Genomic DNA, 25749 nt, shown 5'->3' with positions numbered 1-25749 from the left:
TTTCGATTTTTGGTTTTTGTTTCTAAATCAAATTACAGTAGATATTTGAAATTTTTATTACCATTTTATAATATATAATTACATTTTTTTTGGGAATTTCGAGTAATTAAATGGAGGCATAGCATAATCTGCCTTTTCCTTGTATTCGTGCCAAAGTGTCATATGTGGGTTACTGTAAATAAGTATGTTCAATTTTAATTTAATGGTATATTTTAGTACATACAAAACGGCTAACACGATTTTCAGCGGAAATAATATAGTCCAACAGCCTTTATCAATCGATATATATACACACTATGTTTCATTTTATGATTTTTAATATTGTATTATTATAGTACTTAGTAGTATCTATTATTAAATTAGTATTTAATTTTATAAATTTTACTGCAGATATTTTTACTAATACATATCTTATAAACGTCACCATAATGATTAAATACAAATTTAATAATTAAATTTTAATAAAAAGTCAGGAATTTAAAAAAATTAAATATGTAAATTATAAATATGTTTTTTCTTACAATCATTACAAAATACAAACATATTATTTTTATTAGCTATTATTACAATAAAGTTTTCATTTTTACATTACAATTTTTTATTTGACTATATTATAATGTATATTTAGTTGAGAGCTTAGTTTTAAAATGTTTAAAACTTGATCGTTTTCTATGATTGATTCTTAAGTTATATTGTATAAAATCAAAATGAATCACGAGAGACGAGATTATCCGTAACACGACACTATTGTCTATTATAAAGAATAAAAAAATCTTTACAATCATCATAACCGTGGACGAGACTACGACTTACGAGAGGCGAAATAACTTATTTTCGTATCATCGGTCACATTGCGCTATTGTCCTATATGTTATCTTCGAGCCTTGGATGTTGATACTTGATAGTAGAAGTAACTCACCTGCGACCTGCAGGTAGTGTTAGTAGTCGTAGACAGTCGTAGTACTCCGGAAATCCGGTAGTCCGGTGACCGGTATTCGTAGTGTCGCCTGTCGGTAGTGGCTGAGAAACTGAGCTACAGTGTAGTTGAAAGTTGCGTATTGAATAACCGTTATTCAAAAAATATACTTACGTAAATTTCTAGCCTATCTATTTTAAGTTTTCTGAATTTTTATTGGTCTTTACTGCCATCGCAGTCTTCCAATACACAATTAAATTTGTCAGTACGCTAGAAAAAAAATGGCACTGAAAGCAATTGTTGGGCAGAGTAAGTTATCGCGGCTACCGCTCATTATCGTTCGTAATGTATAATAATACATAGACTCTTATTAATATTAGTTGTTATTTTATAGAGATTATGGACGAAGTGATCAAACAAAATGATGTGGATAAGAGTTTGGAGGAAAAATTGAAACTATGGCGTGTGCTGGTAGTCGATCAGTTGTCAATGAGAATAATATCTTCATGTTGCAAGATGCATCAAATAACATACGAACGGATTGCTAGTGAGCATCCATTTCAGTATCATTACCTATTGAGTGAAAGGTAAAATTGTTAACATTTATTTTTTTTGTTTTAGTTGTCGAACATCTTAATAAGAATCGCGAACCGTTGCCGTCAATGGATGCAGTTTACTTGATTACTCCATGTGAAAATGCCGTCGACATACTCATCAGAGATTTCTCTAGTCCAGAGAAACCAATGTACAAAAATGCTCATGTATTCTTCATTGAAGGTAAAATATTATATTTATATCTCCATTTATGTAGATGCATGATTCTTATAATATTCCTAATTGTTTTCTGAAGTACCTATATCATATGTGTTATATATTAAACAACACTTACAATTATAGATAAAACATTTGAGAGATTTTAGCTACATGTGTCAAAATTTCTCTTACTGATCATTATTTAAAATACCTATAGTTATACCTTTATCTCAATTTATCCATTATAAATTACAATAAATATTTTGCAAACTATAACCAATATTAATGAAATTTTGGCATTAATTTTAAAAATAAAAATATAAAGCCGGTATGTTAATTCTATTATTCTTATTATTTTCATAAGCGAGAAAGTTGTTACCATTAATTAGTCTTTTCAATGGATTTTAATGTGTATTCTTCATTTATTTCCCTTTTAGATTTTATAGTGATTAATAGTATACTAGTTGACTGACAGATAATAAGGAGCTGCTTTGTTTAAATTGATTTATGGCAATTTTTTGTTGATAAATTAATGTTATCTGAAAATAAATAAATTATATATACATATAATACACATGTATATTATTGTTTAAAAACTTTAAACTAACTCCTATATTACTCTTGCAATATATGTAAATGTTTTAATTATTTAGTAAAAAAATATTTAAAAAGTTATATTATAAAGTTGTAATTAACATTTTGGCCTTTGGCATCTAAAATAATAATTATCTGTTAACTTTTTTATTATTATTATTATTAAAAAACAAATAATACAATACTTTAATACATTAACTTAAATACTTTTCTGGTTTTATCTCCTATATTAGATTTATGATTTATGGTTAACAATGAAGTGAATTATCTTAGTTTTATAATTAGAGATGATTTTATTTAAGTTGTTTTATTTGGTGAATTAAATGTTTTTTTTTATTTTATTATTATTATATGGATTTCCACTTATACTTAGATAATAAATTTTAAGTTATTGAATTTTGTTTTTTGACATTTTTTTAAAATAAATAATAGTTATATTATTGTGTAGCAAACTATAAAAATACTTATTAAATTATTAACACAGTATACTAACATCAGTAACACTATAATATAATAGTTGTACACCAAATATCAATAATATATGTCTATGGTTAATGTACTAATATGCTATTATATTTTAATTGCTTTATTTTAACAAAAGCGTGTCAAGAAGAACTTTTCAATAAACTGTGCAATTCAGTTGCTGCAAAAAAAATTAAAACCCTCAAAGAGATAAACATTGCGTTTCTACCTTATGAAAGTCAGGTGTGTTTATTTAATATAAATAAAATACCAAGACCACACATATCAAACGTTAAACATGTTTATTAATTTATTTTTCCAATATTTTACATACATCTAATTGTCAATATTGATATTATTAATGTATATTTTAGGTATTTTCATTGGACTCCCGTGAAACATTTCAATGTTACTATAGTCCATTATTAGTAAGCAGCCGTATCCTAAACATGGAGCGTATTGCAGAACAGATTGCTACTGTTTGTGCTACGTTAGGGGAATATCCTTCATTACGATATAGAAGTGATTTTGAACGCAATGCTGAATTGGCTCAAATTTTACAACAAAAGTTAAATATTTATAAAGCTGATGACCCAACAATGGGCGAAGGTCCAGAAAAAGTGCGTTCTCAGTTAATTATTTTAGACAGAGGATTCGATTGTGTATCTCCAGTCTTACATGAGCTCACATTACAAGCTATGGCTCATGACCTTTTGCCAATAAAAAATGACGTTTATAAGTGAGATATAATTATAGCATTTATTCTTAGTTTTAATTAATTTTATTTCAATAGATTTGAAGCCAATGTAGGATCTTCTATCATGAAGGAAGTGTTGTTGGATGATAATGATGAACTCTGGGTGGAGAACAGACATCAGCATATTGTTGTTATATCCAAGTAAGTCTCCAAATTTTACTTTGATACTAAGTTATCTATTTTTTCGGCAGTATAACAATTGAGTGACATATACACTATGCTAGGAGCCTCCAAATTTTTTTATTCAATAGCTACATAAAATATTGAAAGCTTTTAATAAGCCAAAAATGTATAAACACATATTATAATTATCAAGTTTATAGAAATATATAACTTATAAATATTTTGATAAGTAATTCTTATAATATACTAAAAAATATACTTGGTATTAATTTTAATAATAATTTATAAATTATAATTTTTTTTTTTTTTTATAAGTAAGACTTCAACATCACGGCTCATTAACTTACTGTAAATTACTAGTAAAAATTAGAGATATATAAAAATAAAGGGAGAAAAGAAAAAAACTTACAAGTTTTATTGGGACTTTAATCTTATGGGGGATTTATATATTGTTAAAATTTGTTTATGAGATCAGTTTTGGTTAAATATGTAATGATTTTAAAAATACTGTTTTTGTTGAGTGCTTTTTTTTATATTAGGTGGTATTATTAGGTTGTTTCTTAAGTCTCGGTTCTTCATGTAATCTAGGATGATGCGTTAAACTGAAAAATTTGCATGGCATTCATGACAAGTGGGTGGCAGATTTTTACTGATGAGTAAAGACTAGATTGCGAATGAGTGACCTATTTTGCATCTTGTGATTGCAACTTTTTGTCGTCAATTGAAATAGAAAGTGGTATCCATTTCTTGCATCTTTCTTTGTTTTAAACTTATTGGTGGAAGAAATAGTATCCCAATAATTTTGTCATTTAGAGTATATTTTGAGTTTAATGGATGCTTGAATGTCATTTGTCGGTAGGTTGAAGATTGTTGGGTTTCTTTGGCTGTGATATAAATTTAGAAGCCGTAGTGTATTTGTGATAATATAAGAGATTTATAAATTGTGTTAAGTGATTTCATACTGACTCCCCATGTATGGTGGGAAAGTGTTTTTATGATGTTTATTCGAATTTTGCAAATATTATAAATTCTTTATTAGTGAGAAATATACATAAAATTTATCTTTTTCTGCTTATATTTTTTTGAATTGAGGTTGCATGTATTCAATTATTTACTGATTCTTTTCCTGAGGGCTGTACTGCCTGTACTTTGTAGACCTTTACACTATACAATTATACAAATACTATAAAGGTATTTAAAAATAAAAAAACATAAATTTATAAAATGGAAACATAATGGCACACACATATATACATTACAAAAAAATAAAATCCAACTTCTAGGACCACATCACTCAAGTTGTTTGATACAGAATACGTCATGCACACACACACACACATACATGCTCGTTATATTTTAATAATTGTTCATAAGAAATATTGACAAATAGTTTTTTATCATTAGTATTTGAATCCTTAAAAATCAAAGACATTTAAACATTTTTCTATCCTACCGTTCTTAATTTTTTATATTTAATAATTATTTAAAAACATGTATTTTAATTTTATAAAATAAGTGATCATACATTGGGGCTCTAAACTACATTTTCTCTAATACAAATAATTTATAATTACATTACTGCTTTTCCATTTAATATTTTGTTATTCTGTTCAGAAAAATAATACAACAATTCAAGGAATTTAAAGATTCTAAACGCATGTCTACTGTTGATAAAGATAATCCTTCCATGTATGATTTATCTGATATGATCAAACAAACGCCTCAATATCAAAAAGAATTGAAGAAGTATTTAAAGCATTTAAATCTAACTAAAGATTGCATGCAACATTATACAAGTAATATTGACAGACTTTGTAAAGTGGAACAAGGTCTTGCTATGGGTACTGATACAATGGGTAAAAAGATCAATGATCATATGCAATATATTATACCCATATTGTTAGATTCAAATGTCTCTAGCAACGATAAAATGAGGATAATTATATTGTATGTTTTGTCAAAAAATGGAATATCAGAAGACAATCTTAATAAACTGATACAACAAGCCCAACTGTCACCAATTGATAAACAAGCAATTATCAATTTGAACTTGCTTGGTATCAACTCTGTTGTAGATGTAAATATTATAAAATAAAATTTATATTATTTAAACTTGGCAAATTTAATCAATTTATTTTCTTTCTCCTCAGGGTAACAGAACAAAACAGTATCAAATTCCACGTAAAGAGCGTATTTCAGAACAAACATATGAGTTTTCTCGTTGGACACCAGTGATCAAAGATGTAGTGGAAGATAGTATTGAAGACAAATTGGATATTGAACATTTTCCATTTCTAGCAGGAAGAGCTACTTTATCTGGATACTATACCTTATCTAGGTGTATATTTAATATTATTATTATTATTATTTAATTTCTTGGTATTTTAAATTTATTCTCATAACACATTTAATTATTATAATCTACTCAAATAATTAGAAGAGATTTTTTATTAATAATGACAAATTATTGACAGTTATTTTTTAGAAAGTATAAAAAATATTATAATATGTTTTAAAAAGCTTTAAATTCTGTTTTTATTTGTATATTTATAATTTTAAACGTTTATAAAAATATTTTTTAAGAGGACGCCGCACCTGCGTGTGTTACCTCCGTTTTACATACATATAACATAGCAAATTTTCAAGAAAATAAATTTTAGAAGTTCTTAGTGTCCTCAAGAGAGGAGTCCAGCACCGTGCAGATGAAAAAGATTTTGAGTAACATTACTCATTTGAAAATATCGTCATGGAGTAACTGGATGCAGAAAAACAAACATTGATAAATATTTACATATTTTAAATAATATAGTAAAATATATAGATACTGTTTTAAATTATACATACATAGTTAATAATACATTTTTTTAAATATATATTTTTCATTTTTTTCAGAGTACAAATCAAACTAATCGCTTATTAGAAACAATCAGTTAATTGATACATTTCATCTTGGTCCCAAAGTGTTCTTAATAAGCAGCTACTACTGTATTTCTATTTTTAGAATAATGTTTTTCTGCGATAAAATAACTAATATTATAAATTTATTTGAATGATATATAATTTTAACGATTAATTCATTCATGTAGTCAATTTAAATACATTAAAATTACACTTTTTTGGCGATAGACAGTTACTAAATTGAATTTAAATTTAGTGTTGTTTACAAACTATACAATATAATAATTTTTGATGTCCATTTTTAGTTACTGTTATAAAATACTTTTAAAATAAAGTTCATTTATATTTAAAACAACCCGGTCATAATACGATTGGACAGTTAAGTAAAATCTTTGAATAATTAAACATTTTTTCCGTGTTCAAAAAAATGTACAAGTTTCAAAATAATAATTGTTTTTTTCTGTTATTCCATTATTTTAAAATGGCTACAAAATCATTTACTACACTAACATATAACATCAAATCTGTTATGAAATTTCTTACAGAGTTATTGATGTACAACCAAAAATTGTTCTTAATATACTTGTCCTTTACATGAACTTTTTCAAATTTTGAAAGTAATTACATCCATGAATGAATTAATATGATATACTAAAAATGTTTATACACTCAATAAACAGTGTATAATTATTGACATAACATGTTACCTATTCAGTACTGTTGCAATGATTTATGAATTGTTTCTAGTGCACGATATGAACACTGGCATAAGGATAAAGACAAAGGAGAACCGCTTATAAGAAATGTGCCAAGAATAATAATTTTTGTGGTAGGAGGAGTCAGTTTTTCTGAGATGAGATGTGTATATGAAGTAACTAGTAATGTCAAGAACTGGGAGGTTATTATAGGTAATTATATCAAATATTTTACTTATAATTTTGTATTATAAATTTAGTTATACTTAATATATTTTGAGCAGGTTCATCACACATTCTTACACCAGAAGACTTCATCAAAAATTTATCAGCTTTAAGTTAACACATTTTGTCCGATTCAAAACAAATTTTCCCAAATATTCTTTGCATTATTTATTTTTTAATATAAGAAAGAAATTTAATAATTTTTGTTTTAAAAATATGAATTCAATAGATAATAATATTTGTACAACAACTATAGTTTTAACAAACCTTAATTGCAAAATAAAAAATAAAATATAATATAAAATAAATCTAACTTATTCCAAATATCAAAATGACATACTATACCAACTAAAATTATTAACAAATTATATAATGTATTAGGTAAAATATCATGATAACATAACTTAATTTTTTCCACCTTTATAATATAAAAAAACAATATAATGTCAGACTCTTAAGAATCACAAAAATGCCTGTTATCAAAGAAAATCTTAAAAAAATTAATTAACTTAAATTTATGATTTTATGCATACAAAATGTTTTACTATAAATATTAAATTTTATTTCTATACCAAAATTAAATCAATTAAAAAAATTGAATTTATTTTGTATGAAAAAAAGTGCATTGTGTAATAAATAATAATTATATCATTTCTCTTAACATAGCTGGATAATACATATTATTGTTAAAAAATTAATAATTAACAACCAATCCAAGTATATGAAAATATTCTTTTTTTTTGTTTCTGTGGGTGTATTTTTATATATTATTAATATATAAATTTTACACATTTTAATAATTGGTTTTATTACTTATAACTTGTTGAAAGTTATTTTTTTGTTGAATTAGTATTGCAAAATTATTGATTGCATGCTTAAAAAAAATAAATTATAAAAGTTATAGTAATCATTATATATAATAACATAGATTAATGCATTTAGTGATATTTAATGTCATTGTAGCCATTTATAAAGAAGTGATAACATTTATTAATAGTCATATTATTTTCTTTAAAAGGTACAAGTTTAAATGATATACATTTTTAATTATTTAAAAAAATTAATTATGTTATCACGATGTAGTTTAGTAACTTATAATTACTAAAGTATTATAAAAATTAGTGTTTTTGCAAAAATTTAGTACATATTTATTAAATAATGAATGTTTAAATAGATTTAAAAACCTAGCATTTAGTCTTAAAAAAAATAAATATTATTGTAATTAATATATCATCTATAAATGTATAATTGTATTCTATGTTTAAGTTAGTTTGTCGAACAGTTTTTATTATATTAATTTATCACAATTTCTAGTCCTTAATCATAATTAATCTATAAAAATAATACTAGAACACGGATTTTAATGCATAAGAAATTTAATTGAAAAGTACTCAGAAAAATCTACCTAACTAAAAATTGATATTAACTACTTAACATACATTCTTTAAATATGATTTAACATAATCTCTAATACCTTGATTACAGTTTATCTGTTAAGTTCTGTTTTTAAAATGATGTTAATTACTTTTTGTTGGTATTTAATTCTTGAGATTTAAGATTTGTAATTTTATAGTAACACTTTGTTTTTATTTTTATTAAATCCGTGCCTTAGTCATAAAATATAGATTTTCAATAACCACTTAGAATTTATACTATTGCTATTAATTTAGAAGATTTATGCTTGTAAATTTCATTCAATTAAACAAAAGATAATAAGTATCTATTTATTAAAATTATTTAGTCTTATACTCATAAAACATGTTTTAATAATTTTCAATAAGAAATTATGCATACTACTACAGTATATTTAGAATTTTAACTTGTTAATTGTTAAGTGCTTTTTAAAATAATTTAACAGCTTTAATTATATAATACATGTTTTACTTAATGTTAAAATTATTTTGTTGAATGTGTTCAATGTAAGTTTCTATACATTGCATCGTATAAATTATAATTTGATGTAATTGATAGATAAAACTCCATGATTATTCTCCAGTCATGCATTGGCTTGGCGTGAATACATTAGCTAACAGAAGACTAGTAGCTAATTTGACTTTCCTTCGACGTCTTATTGATGGCCTTATAGACTCTCCTGAACTATTAGCCCAAATTATCTTCTATGTACCATCTTTTCATTCTTGTCAATTATCAAACCTTGGCAATACCGACTATGCAAAAAACCAGCCACTATTTCGCATGATGAGTATAAACAATAAGGATCTATCAGCACTACTAATTTATTAACTGTTTGTACATATTATATAAATTTACAATATCGTAATTTTGGCATATCCCGTATTTTTATATAATACATTTTACAAGGGTATCTATACTAGATATAAATATTGAATAGTATACTGTACCAATTAAATGAACGGTAACAAAATAAAAAGGCCTATAAACGTAACTCAAGATGTAGTTAAACTAGTAGTATCAACGAGTAATCAAATTAAAATTATAAAAGCAATACATTTTTAATACATCATTTACTGTTTTAGAATTAAGATATTAATTTAATTATTTTAAATATTTTTTTTAATTTGAAAATTTTAAATGTAGATGTATTTATTACTTCTTTAGTTCTCATTATATCAAAGAGTTTAGTATTCTTAAATTAATTAAAAATCATCTTTATATAATATTATTAATTTGTAATAAGACTAAGTTGAATTTGGAAAAGTAAACCAGAGGTATGCAGATTTTTGGATGTACAGACTTTGTTAGTATTCAATAGTTAATTAGAACAGTTCAATTAGAAATCTAATAACAAAATTATAACAAGTCAACAACAAATATTAGTTTATTGGTAATAATTATGAACAATGTTATAGATTTACATAACTGCGCGGCGGTAAAACTAGTGACAGGTTGTATCATAATATAAATTTAATATATCGATTATCGATTGTATACAGATGTATCCATGACAAAATAGAAATCTATTTTGTCATGAGTGTATCAGCAGCGCGTTCAAACAATCGGAGCGAGTCGTTAGGCAGCGTGGCGTAGAAACTGTGGCAGCGTGGCGTAGAAGCTGTGGCAGCTGGACGCCTGTGCCGCTGTGTCGTGTTTACGGTTGGTGAAAAGAGGAGTAAAACGCAGCCGGTGATACGTCAAGGAACATAAACATTTATAAAAATTAAAGCAGTCGTATACATGACAATAATTTTAACGAATAGAGAATACGCCGAATACGGTATAAAATAATTTGAGAATACAAATTAAAATAAAAAAAATTAAAAAAATTACAAGATGTAATACTGATAACAGTGATAACCGTGATCACGCAAGCACAGAAAAAACCGTTGTATTACTATAAACGTAATCACAGATGTATAATTATCTCACAATTATATAAAAAATTTTATATATCTGTGAATTATCTACAACCGTGCTTATCACTGAATTTACACTGATAACCACTCAAGATTTTTTAAATACCTGTTTTATGTTTGTCATTGTCACAGTGACTGTGACGCGGGACACGTGTATTTGCAAGGTAAAACCAATTTTCGTTCAAGTAGGTAATTTTCAAGTTAGGTATTGAATCTGATTGAAATTCAACATTAACGCAATAATTTCCGTTTTGGATCTTTGTTAACAGTCGTCAAACGCACACATTATGGAAGCCAACAATCACAACATTCACAGCTCGTTGAATGAATGGGGTTCTTTGGATTTAACGAGAAGATCGACAGGTAAGCAGTGCTCGGAATGGAAAACTTTTTGAACCGGAACGCTATATATTATTATTAAATACACATAAACTCCCTGATAAACTCCCTAATTCATCTAAAGAATCAGACATTGCATTTAAATTGATTTCAAATTGTACACTTGTCGTTTTATATAACCCTCTATGATTACTCTTTTTACTAAAATATCTTATAGAATCCACTGAACCAAGTTTAAATGATTACAAAGTGTCGAAAAGTTGTTTAAAACTACATTAGCTGTTTGTTTGCTTCAAGCCACCCAATAAACTGACAAATTCTACCAATTTTTAAAATTTATATTTCTAATGAACTGGCGATTTTACTTAATTCATTTGAATTTTTAGGTGACTGGTGATACAAAGTATAAATTTTGATATGCATATAAAATATATACAGTGGAACCTCGATAACTCGAACTTCTATAAGTCGAATTTTCGATAACTCGAAAGAATGTCTTGGCCCCTACTTTATAACATATCATATGTGTAACCTCTGTAAGTCGAATTTTCGATAACTCGAAATTTTTTTTGCCCCCAACCGATTCGAGTTATTGAGGTTCCACTGTAGTATAAACTAGTACTATATTATAATATTACTTCTATGACTAGTAGATAGGTATTAACAATTAATAATACTTTATTACCAATTAGCAATAACTGATAAGCTGAATTAGCCATTTTTCAAATGTATGACATTTCTAATTATTATTATAATTTTTAACGAATCAGAACGCTAAAACTTAGTTTCTTGCGAATTGGAACACTATATTTAAACATGTGATGAACCAGAACTACGTTCCAGTCCATTCTGAGCCCTGCAGGTAATACAAATTAAATATAGTTTAAAGCACAACAACCACATCAATTAGAACGTTTCAAATTCTAACTCATATAATTTTCAATTTAGACATAAGACACGGTACGTAACGGTCGCTAGTATAAAGTACAGAAATCGAAGCGACCGGTCTATACCGTTATCACCACCACCACGAGTAAAGACGCAATATAGTCAACTCCCCTACCAACGCCTTAAAGGCCAAGGCGGGACATAGCTTAGACATAGATGTATGATAGTATATTTGTATTCTCAAAAATATTCCCGTTCATGATTATTGTTAATTTATAAACATAATTCAGAATGCCTTATCATTATTAGTAGTATTTAATCTTTTAAACAAAAATATGTATAATAAAAACAGCTAACAATCATTATTGTGTAAATAAATTCAATATTCAATAAATATGTTAAGTGTTACAAATTAATATGATTGAAATATTTAGATCAAAATTTGAATACAATACAAAATCAAAATTCACAAGAGGAGTCTGTACGTAGTTCTACAAATCAACGTATGGAACAGACTGAATCAGGTAAATTACCAATTGAAATTTCTATTTTAGAGTATATTTTTGTTATAAAATGATGAATCTTTCAATTACCTACTTAAAAGTTTTGATTGTGGATGTAATTAGTATTATTTTTTGCTTATTTTACCATCAATGTAAGTAGAGTAGAGTTGATGAATCAATATTAATTATACTAAATAATATAAGATACTCCTAATTTTATCAGATTTTATATTTCAATAAAAAATATTTAAATTAAGAACAATGATCTATTTATGTGAAAACAATTTAAAATCATTTAATCTAGATTAATTTGATATTAAATATATCTTTTAATAACCGAAAAAAAAAGTTTTGAGGAGTAATATATAAAATGACGACTTCTAGTTTTTAAATGATTTTTTTTTTTTTTGTAATATTTAATCTTCTGAAATTTTTATGGGTCACTTATATTGAAACATCATTATGTTTTATTAATTGAAGAAACTATTCACGTTTAATTTTGTGTTTAATGTCCAATTAAAATAAAAAAAAAAAAAAAATAAAAAATGTGTAATTGTTAGTTATTATTTATGTAATTACATATTATATTATTTTTTAAATATTGTGTTTTGCTTTGCTGCAGACCAAAAAATATAATTTTCAATTAGCTATTATATTTAAATTAGGATTTTTTACTGAAAATGTTCCAAATTGTTAAAACAATTTGAGTAACAAGATTCTTGCCATGTATTGTATGTAAATAATTTATGAATAAAGCGTGTTTAATTACTTTAAGGACTAAAAACTGTTGTATCCAAGATTTCAGAAATCATATTTTTCATTACATTTCAATTTGTATTCCTTATTTTGGTAATTTTATTTTAATGCATTTTGACTAAAAGTTCCAACAAATGTGGGCACATCTCAACCTATATGTATCATAATTTACTACTAATTACATAATTTAATTTTAATATCTACCTCTTAAATACAATTCTCATAGAATTTTGACTTAATAATTGCTTGTTTATACATAATTAATACTTACATGCATAGTTTTTATGGATTGTATTTATAACATATCAACATTATAAAGTCTTTGAGTTATATTCCGATGTTATTCATACATAAGTTCACCTGTATATATTAATTTAAAAAAATTAACCAAACAAAACAGATAAGTATAAGGTCCAATGTACTTTTGTACACATTTATATTATCCAGAAAATAAAAATAAATTATATTATGGGATAATGCCAATTGTTTATTGTTTTTTATTAGAGACATCTAATTAATCAATAATTAAAAAATGAAACCTAATTTTCAGATTAATACAATTCAAAAAATTGTAAAAATAAATTTAAAGCCCTTTAACCTTTTATCAATTTCAATGTTATTATATTTTCTAAAATTCTTTATTTGTATAGATATTTTAATATATATATATTTTTTTATTTAAATATAAATATTTTTTTAATATTCCAGAAAATGTGTTATTTCTATGCAATAAATAAATCTTCTAATTTAACAATTTAACTAATCTAAGTGGGATCTTATTCCTAATTTTTAGTTTATATAATATAAGTATATAGCATATTTAAATAGTTTAACTTATCTATATTTTACTATAACAAATGTTTATTAGTTTAATAGCTTTTAAAATTGTATCATTAATCTGTTAATTAGATAGTGTAGAACAGAGATCTACAAATGCTACAAATGGCCGTCGGCGAATAAATTATACCCGGCGAACTTACATTCGGCGAATAAACCGACCTCCAATTGAAGAGTAAATAAAATATATAATGACAACATCATATATATTTTTGTATTTATTATTAATTTTTATTTTAAATACAATTTATAGTATCAAATATTACTGTCAAATTAATTCGGTTTAGTTTTGGTTAATATATACTAAAATATATCTGCTCTAAAAATATATATTTATATATTCTTATATTATATATTTTTGTATATATTTATTATTTAAACTGAAATACATTTAATGGTATTAAAATGTGTTGTCTCTGTAAATAATAAGCATCTTAAAACCTAGTATCTAGTGGATAAAGTTTAATCTTAGAAATTGTCTATTATCTATTTGGTTGTAATTTACCTATTTTATTTTAAAAACCAATTAACTGAAAGCAGTTCATGAAAGAAAGTGTTTAATTTAACATGGATTAAGGTAGAATAGTTTCAACTTGTCAATTCTGATATGAAAATATCTATATTTGGTTACATGAAATTTTATATTTACTGAGAATCATAGTGCAGTCTAGTTCATAGCACCTAGATAGATGCTAATGTTAAAATAATAAATAAATAAAAACTATATTGGTAACATTATTTTAAACTTTGATTAAAAAAACTATTACCAATATTATATTATATAATCAATGGTATCACTCGACTTAGGCTAATTATTTTTATTAAAAAAATAATATTTTACCCTAAAAATATTTGATAATCCAATTTTGTTCTCCAGAGTCTCCTTTGCTGAAGTTCTCGACATAGAAACCTAATAATAATGAAGTATAGTAGCTTTTATTATAAACAATTACACAATAATAAATAGTTGCAATGATCAGTGTATTACATACAACGTAATACAGTGGCCACTGATGTATGATATAATATAATATTTATTATATTATCATATTTTTTTTTAACCTCAGCAAGTACTTGTAATTGTGAGGAATAAATCACAAATACGAACAGTCAGCACCCAAATTATACTAACATAACAATGTAGCGTAAGGAACTACAATGTAGGATATATTATTAAGTTATATTATTATTCTGTGACTATATTAAATAATATGTAATAAATAAAAATATTAATTATTATATCATAATGATTTAATATTTCAAAATGGTCTATTCGTGCATTATTTGTGTTTTAATAATTCTAATAACACAGAAGGTGTTTTTTCCATATTTAAGTATTGTATTCATTAAATAACCCTGTATTTTGTTAGCATGCACGCATTAATACTATCATTTAACTCATGATTATTAATTATTATTTACATAGCGTTTTATTTTTTAATCCTAAAATTCCTAAATATTTAATTAGAGAACAATTTATTGTCGATTGATATACTTAATCTGAAAATATCCATTTCTAGATAGGCACAGAGTCTGAAGTTAACAATTTAACATTTTTTTTAAAAAAACTATCAGCAATAATAGGACAATTTTAAACTCAAATGCTGTTTCTTCAAAGAATATATTTTTTTAAATATAATTGGATTACTGTAAATTGTTTCATTTTTATAGCCATGCACACGTTGTTAATAACATATGTGATCCTATGTAGTTAAATGATCAGAATTAAATATGAATTTAATATTTATTTAATATGAATAAATATAAAATTAATTAAAATAAATTTTTAGTCCTGATGAAAATATATCAAACGGTTGTTTAGCTACTAGTAGTATAGTATCAACTAGAGTTGCTAAAGTGATGTTTCCAAGAGATAAATATTGTGATTTAGTAAGTAAGATAAAATTGATAACTTTAAATTAATTTAAAAAAAAAAAAAAAAAAAACAATAGACCAAAAAAGAAATTCATTAGTTTAAATTATATGAGTTGTGTTTTTAAAGATTTCTGAAAATTTAGAAATAAACTTAATGGTATTTCTTGATAATTTTGGCGATGTAATACTATTAAACATATGCACATGTGTTGTTTCCATTTTTCAAGTGTATAAAAAGTACAATTTTTATTTTAGTGAATTAATTTATCGAAGGTAAGATTATTATTCAAAGCAACTATTTAAGAGTCTACGAGATTCATCAGATAATAATCTTACATTTACATTTTATAATAGACCAATACGCTTTAATGTTAAAAACTACATTACATGATTAATTGCAAACATACCTAAATTGTAGAATTTTTAATGTATATATTATTAGTGTATTAATTTAACAAAAACCTTAAGACTAGATAAATCTGGAGTATTTTATTCGTATTTAATGTATATTTTCAATAATAGGAATTATCTAGACAAAAAGTTGTAAATTTAAAAGTTATTTATTTTTTAATTTAAATTTATTTAGTTATAATAAAATAATATTTTGTTATTAAATCTTCATATTTTTATACATTAGCAATACCAATAAAATAGTGGACTAATGGGTACTGCTCTGCTGTATATTAGGTATTCGAATAGGTCATTGTATAACCATACCTATCTATGATATATTATTTTCTATAAAAAATAATTTCAAGATAGTCAACTTGGTCTATCAGCCTGTATCACTAAGTATTTTTGTAACATGTTTATTAGTATGTTATAAAACTAAAATAAACATTGCATTTATAAATATAAATATATAATTATTATAATAATATATATAGTTTGTTAAAATACGTATGTATTAAAAAACCTGAAATATTTAACAAAATAAATTTAGTTTATTAGTTTATAAAAAATATTATTTTTTTAAATATCATTTATTTTATTTATCATCATCATTCATTGTTAACAATAATTAGAGACAATAAACATCAAATTTTAATGTGTGGCAGTGTTAAGTTTCATAATGTATTTGTAGTGACTTAACGATTATTCAACATTGATCTGCAATTTATCTCCGTAACACTTGAATAATGCTGTAATTTTCCAAGTTTAATGATGATACTGTATCATCTTCATTAATGACATTATTTGATGCAAGGAATCTTACAGATTCCCTATTAAGTCCCTAAAATATTAAAATGTTGAATGAATTAAAATATATTTTAATTACAAGTGTTAAACAAACACAGAAACATTTTATTACTTAATAGTAAATACTAGCCACACAAATAAACTAAAATACTAATTAATATTGATTTTTGGTACTTGTATTAAATAAATTCTTAATGAAACACACCCTATTTATAAAATATTTTACTGTAATTTAGTCTAAAATGTAGTCAGTGAAACTACCTATAATGATAATAATAATAATAATAATATACTTTATAAGAGTTTATACTTACTATTCTAAGGCAGTACTTCTCCATTAATATTTTCAGTGGTTTATTATTTTTAATTTTATAAATACAAATAGCACTAGATATTTCCCGCTTTGGCTGTACTAATATAGTAGTATATTCAGATCCTCTTTCCTAAATATCAAACACATTTATCAATAATATTTAAGATGTAATAACTAACAAAATTAAGGACGAGATAAAAGCGTCTGCGATGTCATGAAATACTAATTTTATGAGTCATGATAAAAAATGCAATGAAAAAAATACCGGACTACACGTAAATACGGATAAGCAACAGATATAATTAATATTATTACCTGTCACCCAATGTCAATAACTAACACCAAAAAAATTTTTTTTATGTGCGTAACGTGAATTTGTAAATACTTACACTTGACATATTTAAAGTGGACGTATAAGACAAGTATAGTCGACGTGAGAACACAGCTCGGCAGCTCGGTCGCGTGAAGAAATGCTTCTCTGTCCATTTGTATTTTATCTTCAAACTCTTGGCGTAATCCTCCCCCTCTTCACCAAGCAGCAATCGATTTATGTATACAGATTTCGATAGTGGGCAGGTACCCACATAATGCGACCATTCATTTGGTCTTTTATAATCTCATCATTGAAATAACTACAGGTATTAGGTACTCCTGTGAAGTGGTGAGTTATAATGAATAATTTTTATTATCGATTAACGTTCAATTATCTATGTAAGCTATTAATTTATCATTGAAATAATAAAATTCATGACTAAATAACATTTTTTTTTTGTTTTTTTTTTTTTTTGGAAATAATTCAAATAATCTGCACTACTAAATAATTTTCCGGATAATTTGCACTACCGAATAATTTTATTTTTATTATCAACAGATATAAAAAACCTTAATCAATATATTATTTTAATATTACCAAATTTAAACTTTTCTTCTATTTAATAATCCTTATAGTTGATATTTGTATGTTTTAAAAAATGTAGATTAATTTTAAGATAATATGCTTCACATATTTTGAAATATTAAATGTCACCATTTCGTAGAAATTATAAATACCTCAAGTCCTCAAGTCAAAAACCTAAAATACCTATGGCAAAAATTAATTAAAATATCCGTACGTAAACCTATAGTTATTATAAACAATAATTAATTTATAATTGATTATATTTATCAATAATATTAGTATAAGAGTAGTGTATAAAGGGGGATTCTGAAGCCACCGCTACCACCCACTATCCTCTCCCATGCCACCACCACCACCTACTACCCACCTCTCTCATGCCTGCCCTGATGGTGGTGTTGGTGGTGGTGGCGGCGACGACAAGATCAGGCCAAAAGCAGGGGGGGGGTAGTGGGTGGTGTTGACATGGGAGAGGTGAACATTGGGTGGTGGTGTTATGAGAAAGGAGGGTAGTGGTTGGTGGCAGGGCGGTGGCAGTGGTCTCAAAATCTCCCTTTTTACGCTACTTATAAAAATCAAAATGAATGCAAATGGTATATTGCAAACATCTTAAATTATTCTTTGTTTTTTATTTATCTGTGAAAACTTTTTTTCCGATAGTTTTGAACATTTTTGATCCCTATATAGTTACTATTTTTGAAAAAACACGCAGTTTTTACTTAAATGTTTTTTGTTAGATTGTTTGGTTTATCTGTTATGATATTCTATTGATTTAACAATAATTGTAATTCTAAATCTTATTATACTATTTTGTATATTTTTTCTTAAATGGATGAATATTCTGTATTTTTTTATGAGTAACAATACATTTGTTCCGTAATTTTGTAATAAATAATAACGATATTATATTTTTGAAACATAATGAAGGACCATAAGAATAAGGCATGATTTCTGAAAGCCTTTTAGTCACACTAATTAGAATCACCCGCCGTCCACCTTTTACAAAATAATTATATAATATCTATACTCACACGTTACACTTATTAATGTACTACAAATTTTGACTAAAAATGCATTATTTTTAAATTTATGCGTGTAATTATAACTACTGTATGACAAGCTGTAAATTAAAAATTTAAAACACTAAAGATATGTAGGATTTGTTATAAATTTTAATGCAATAGACCCGATAAAACATATGGCTTTAAGTCTATCCAAATTATACGTGTGTAGTGGATTTTGTATACAACCTGCTGTATAAAAATTACATACACCAATACACGGTGAAAGGCAATACGTAGATCGCACCCTAAAAAAATATACCTACTTTCTCTTTTAACTGTGACAGAATGATTTATTTATTTAACATACCTCGCACGGCATACGAACAACATTCCAACTATATTCCAAAATCCAAACTATATAATGAGGGTGTCTGAAACCCATTACGTTTCAAGGTTGAGTTATAGTTAGGTTATACATATATTTAACGTATAATATATTTATAATAGTAAATATAACGATAATGGGTTATTTCTTATTAATATACTGGCTATATCACTATCGATAGAATGAAGTTATGCTAATGACTATATAGGTACTTAAAATAAATTATCATAGATTGTGAGGCTAAGCAAATTTCTGTCAAATATTTTACATTTTTTACATCAAGCGTATTATAAAATGTGTTTTTAAATTGTTTGTAATGTTTTCGAAGTTCTTAATACATTCGACGGTCACTGTAGATTTCAACTGGTATATAAATCTACAATTAAATAATAAAACCTGTTTTTGATCTAAAATTTATGTATATGTTGTTATGTAAACATTTTTTATTAACACCATGTAAAAACACAAAAGCATAAAATATGTAATAACTAATATGCATACATTTATATTCACAAAACTATTTATATTATATATATATATATATATATTAATTATTATGTTTATCATAAACTTCTTTTATTTGTGTACTTCAAGTAGCCAAAAATTAAAAATTGAAATATATTAAAGGTATAAGTATCAAATGTACAGTCAACAGAGACAATCGTGTACATTGTTCAATGTTCCTTGTAGATTAAATGTTATTAAAATGAATTTAATTATTATACATATTAAAGTTAATTGTTAGCATTTAAACGATATTTTAAATGTTAGGTATACAAGTTATGTGATATGTGAATGTAAACTATTTCGGTTTAAAAATATTAATGTATCGTAAAAAAATTTAAATATATTAACGTAGTCAAAAACATACATATAAATATATACCTAATGTAAACTTTTTAACTTTAAATTTGATAAAAGGTTAATTTACTTTAATATTAATGCTAACAGTATAAGATTAGGTTTACGTAACTCATTAATTATTTAATATCCATAGATATTTGTTGCGTTATGCAATGCGTGTTAATCAGACAGTGAGAGATTAAAATATATCTTTTGAACTGACCTCTTAATAAACTTGTCAATGTTCAATAGTAAATTATCTATACAAACAATGTATTTCGATCGTCGAATTATGCAAAGTAAATTATTTAAAAAGTATTAACTTAATAATTAAATATTTGCTGATTAACATCTAATTCGTTACAATAAAATATTCAAAAATGTATTATGGTGCATTGTCGAATAAATGTACATATATAGGTACTTATAAAATAATATTATTTTTGTCATAATTTTAGTAGAGTATTTTTAGGTGTGATGGTGATCAATCACCACTGAGTTAATTCTTGGTTTTTACTTTTTATGTAGGTATTTATAATTATGTATGTATATTATACATAAAGCGCATTAAGGTAAAAAACAAATATTTCAGTTTAAAAAAAAAATTAAAAAGTTAATTATTGTCAGTTACGGCAGGGTAATCACCCCTATCAAGAGTTTTAACAATTTTAACTGACCTTCCATGGTAGAGCATTAATTAATATAGGTACTATATAGTAGAGGTAGCCAGCAAGAAGAGACTAGCGAGCCGCTTAATATATTAAAAATATTGAAGAGCTAAAATGAAAAAAAAGTTCATATTAATATATATGTATATTATAATTATTGTAAATAAATTAATTAGATATCAATTTTAATAAAATAGATAAAATACAAAACAATACAAGATATTAATTAATAATTTAAAATTAAATAAATACATATTTAAATATTAAAAAAAAACATTATATTTTTTTTGTACATTTTTTCTATAAATTGAAATTTAATAAAATATAATACTTCTTCATTAATTCATATTAAAAATAATTTTTATTTTTGTAATAATTTTTGTATTTTAAGATAAGATGCGAGTCATTGAGTTTATGACGGGAGCCGCAAACAGCTCATGAGCCACAGTTTGGCCACCCCTGCTATATAGGCTTATAGTTATTTGAAATATGGAAACTGGCGGTTTACCTGCTATTTAATATTTTATTATTATAAACTTGCTTTTTCAATATTCTCTCACTAAATGTACAATGTGTATATATATATATTTATCGACGACAAACCATCTGCTCGACCAAAAATAACAAAGACGGTCAACTCTCGACCCTCGCGTATACATTTATTTATTTTAAAAGGGGAGTGAATGAGAGAAAGAGTCTGCGCATAAATGATTGTATATAAATTATCCCATACCGTAAACTGCGCCTTAACAATAGCGAAGTATATTTATTACTATTATTTGTGAAATCTGGCAACGATGTATACGACATGATTGGAGTTTAACCGAAAAATTCGATCCCCGCCCATAACACGTCATCTAACAATCCGCATTCCACACCCGGGTCGAAGTCAAATAATATTAATATGTTTAAAAATCAGAACCCAACATGTATGCTCTTAAAATTACAAATTGAGAAAAGATCATGTTTTCGCTTCTATAAGGAGGAGAATGGAAGCGTATTAGTTGCATATACCTACCAAGTTGAGTGTTCACATATTTTATATTTGTAATGATTTCTTATAATTAAAATTAATAATGATAAAATGATTTTTAACCGATATTTAATTCATGAAAAAAAGTAGGTTCCTGTAACTCTTAGTAAAATAATAAAAATTAAAAAATATTTATTACTTATTCGTGTAAATGTGTATATTTACAATTATACAACCACGAGATTCACAAAGGTTTATTGTTTTATAATGCATTTTGTAATTTAAAATTATATTACTTAATTCAAAATCAAGATGATTTCATCATAATAATACACATATTACTTACGTAATGTGCTATCTACTAACGAATATTATTTGTTGGGTAAATATTATGTCTTATTCGACCCACTGTCCACTAAACTTATTGCCGATTATAAATTATAATTTATAATATTGCCTAATGCCTTATACCTACCTAATAATATTATTGAAAAAGTTCATAAAACGAGGAAAAATGTGGAAACCAATTATAAACTGAAATGTGATTTACACAATGCAAAATAAATAAATTAAATTTTTATCAAAATCAAAATTATGGCTATGTAAAAATATTAAAAAGTAATACATGCAGTAAACAAGTTGCATTATACATTAAAAATTGATACTATTGTTTAAATTAATTGAATTAATGGCAATTGTTATCTATAAAATATACCTAAGTAATAAGTATAGTATTTATTTATCATTTTTACTATCTGATAAAATTTTTTATTTTAAATTATGGAATTAACTAGCTAAGTAACTAGCTTGTTAATTCATTTAGAACCGCTAAAACTTATTTAATATTACAGGAAAAATAATGATGTGTATTAGGTTTGTTAAGTTTGTTTAGTAACTATATTAGTTTGGAACGAAATTTGTGTAATTCTGTATTTAGTTATAACCTTATAAGGTACAAAGTGTTCCTATAAATTATAATTGATACTGGTCCACTAAGTGCCTATAATAAAATCAAAAATTGTATTAAAGGTTGTTATTATACTGCAAACTGGTAAAAAAAAATACGTTAAACGCCTAAAAGCTAATATAATTAACTGATAAGATTGTAGACTGAACAATTCGTATACACTGAGTAGCATCGACATAGTAGCCGCACCATATATTTAACAATATATTTTATTATAATAACAACTCAGATTACGTATTTAAATTTTTTTAAGAAAATATTCTTAACGATATATATTTTATTACTGAAAAATTCAGCTACACTTTTATTTTTTTGATCGATAATCACTTGAATAATTATTAATTGGATTGTCGAGTATAGATAGGTAATAAATTCGAATGTCTTGCAGAGTCCAAAAGTTCCGCATATATTCGGCACTAAACGTAATTTATATCTTTGGTGTATGATCTACCTATGTTATTATTCTAAGAAATCAAAATTTGTTTGCTCTTCACTTATACTTTTAATCAGTCAAAAAATCCACGTTTAATATTGCATGTAACGTGATAATATATACGAGTATAAAATAACCAATTTTTAATAATTACAATGGAAGTTATGATGCCTTAAAGAGAAAAACATTTACATTTGTTTTCAATAATTATAAATATTTTTTTATTCACAAAGGTCAAAATGGCAAAATTTGTTCACAATGTGTCAGGAAAACGTGTCCAGCAAAAATATATATGACTACACTTATTCTGTATTTAATACATTTCATACGTTGGTATATTTTTGTGTTGTATAGTTATGGCTTAATCTCTGGGTATATCATCTAAAAATAAATACTTCATTTGTGGCTTAATACCTAGGTAATAAAATGTAAACGCATTTTGTATAAAAAAACGGGTAGATAAAGTGTGACCCAATTACCAATCGTCCACTATATTTAATTCCGAACTACCAAAGGAGAAAATCTACGCCATAGCGAGTTTCTGCCATATTTAAGTTTTTAGCTTTAGATATCTCTAAAAGTTCTTTAACATATCCAATGAAACAAGTATCTGTAATTTAGTGTAAATACCAAATTTACTTGAGAATTTACCTCGTTCAGATATTATTAGACAAAAAAGGAATTTTTTAATTGGCGTAATTATTTATTGTTGTGTAAATTATTATTGAATATTCTTTTTGTGATTAAATTTATCGAGGATAGATTTATATGTTTTTACATATAATATATGCTTATCAAATATCATATTTGTATATTTTATCATAAAAATACTAATATACGATATTTTTTTAATATAAAATACATTATTCATAATTTTGGAAAAAATTTCAGTCTGTTTTTGGTCATTTACGCTATATTTTTTAAGTCATCAACATCTTCTAATATACTAATACTAATAGTAATCTATTGTATTGATTTTCAAAATTTATAGGTTTTAGTTAACATTCATATTGTACTCTTTGTGCATGAGTTTCAAAAATAAAACCTGTCCATTCGTTTTATTTTTTTTGTGTTAAAAATTGAATATAGTCGAATTCAGAATATTCAGATAAATATTTTGTTTAAAAAATTCTAAAAATTACTAATGTAAACCGAGTTGATTATTTGACATTTTTAATAATTTTATATTTTCAAGAAATATGATTCGAACATATTTTACTTCCATAATTATTGATTTTTAAATTCTAAGCGGAATGCTAAATGTATTGATTTTACAATAATATATTTTTTTGTGTTTGTGTACATTCATAGTAAACAAATTAAAACTAATATTAATATCGATGCAGAGTTCAAGATGTGTCATATCATATTTGTATTCATACAATTACAGAATTCGATCATAACTCACAAGTTTCAAAATAAATACCTATAGGTATTTTATACTGTTTACAGATTAACAAAACATATGCTAATGTTTAATATAGTAGTACACACTTTACTTAACGTTAACATCCTGTTCGACAGTGTCCAAACCTGGCGAAGAATTATCTCGGTTATGCGACCTTTGATCTGTAACACTGATTAATTTCGAAACAAAAATTGGTATTTAAAACAAGTCTGTTACGTAATATTATCAGATTACTGGGTTCTTAAAACATAATATACTATTATACATTTATATATATATATATTTATTATACCCAATTGTATTAGCTATATACCTTTAAGGCTTTAAACCTATATATTATAAATTTATAAAATAAGTAATAATTATTATTAACTTTCAAAAATTAAAAATTAAATTATACAAATATGATTGGTTTTTTGAATTGTTCAGATTAACAGTTTACGAATTTAAATTGAACGAAAAATTGATAATGATATGTATGATACACACGGTCTATATTTTTTTCAATTGAAAAATAAATATATTGTAAGAAAGAATGTGGAATGACCAGATGTCTGGATACAGGTAGTGGATACGTATAGCATATTGTATATAATATAAATGGACAGGTGGTAGTAATGTAGTATACGCATTGTTATTTCGAAAATCCATTATCACCACAAGGTATAGACCGATGTATACATCATGGGATACATTGTATTTAA

At 25.0% G+C, this 25749-nt stretch overlaps 3 protein-coding genes across 3 annotated transcripts; 2 read left to right on the top strand and 1 right to left on the bottom strand.

Moving 5' to 3' along the window:
• Positions 1-1031: 1031 nt before the first annotated feature.
• LOC112604098 (protein ROP-like) lies at positions 1032-7541 on the top strand. Its single transcript, XM_025352966.1, has 10 exons — positions 1032-1225; positions 1311-1463; positions 1538-1693; positions 2865-2968; positions 3100-3464; positions 3519-3623; positions 5220-5682; positions 5756-5943; positions 7251-7411; positions 7483-7541. Exons 1-10 carry the CDS (start codon positions 1198-1200, stop codon positions 7539-7541), a joined length of 1782 nt encoding a protein of 593 aa, XP_025208751.1. The 5' UTR covers positions 1032-1197.
• Positions 7542-10861: 3320 nt separating this feature from the next.
• On the top strand, positions 10862-14322 carry LOC112604097. The gene is made up of 4 exons (XM_025352965.1): positions 10862-10922; positions 11028-11121; positions 12420-12509; positions 14154-14322. The coding sequence occupies exons 1-4, from the start codon at positions 10872-10874 to the stop codon at positions 14258-14260; spliced, it is 342 nt and encodes a 113-aa protein (XP_025208750.1). The 5' UTR covers positions 10862-10871; the 3' UTR covers positions 14261-14322.
• Positions 14323-17016: 2694 nt separating this feature from the next.
• LOC112604096 (small ubiquitin-related modifier 2-like) lies at positions 17017-17908 on the bottom strand. The gene is made up of 3 exons (XM_025352964.1): positions 17859-17908; positions 17471-17599; positions 17017-17190 (listed from the first exon to the last, which is right to left on the bottom strand). Exons 1-3 carry the CDS (start codon positions 17865-17867, stop codon positions 17074-17076), a joined length of 255 nt encoding a protein of 84 aa, XP_025208749.1. The 5' UTR covers positions 17868-17908; the 3' UTR covers positions 17017-17073.
• Positions 17909-25749: the final 7841 nt, after the last annotated feature.

The sequence above is a fragment of the Melanaphis sacchari genome, unplaced genomic scaffold, assembly GCF_002803265.2.
Source record: "Melanaphis sacchari strain LSU unplaced genomic scaffold, SCAv2.0 Contig119_pilon_pilon, whole genome shotgun sequence".
NCBI classification, from domain to species: Eukaryota; Metazoa; Arthropoda; class Insecta; order Hemiptera; family Aphididae; genus Melanaphis; species Melanaphis sacchari.
Note: the sequence above shows the minus strand (reverse complement) of the source record. Positions and strands in the feature narration are given on the sequence as shown.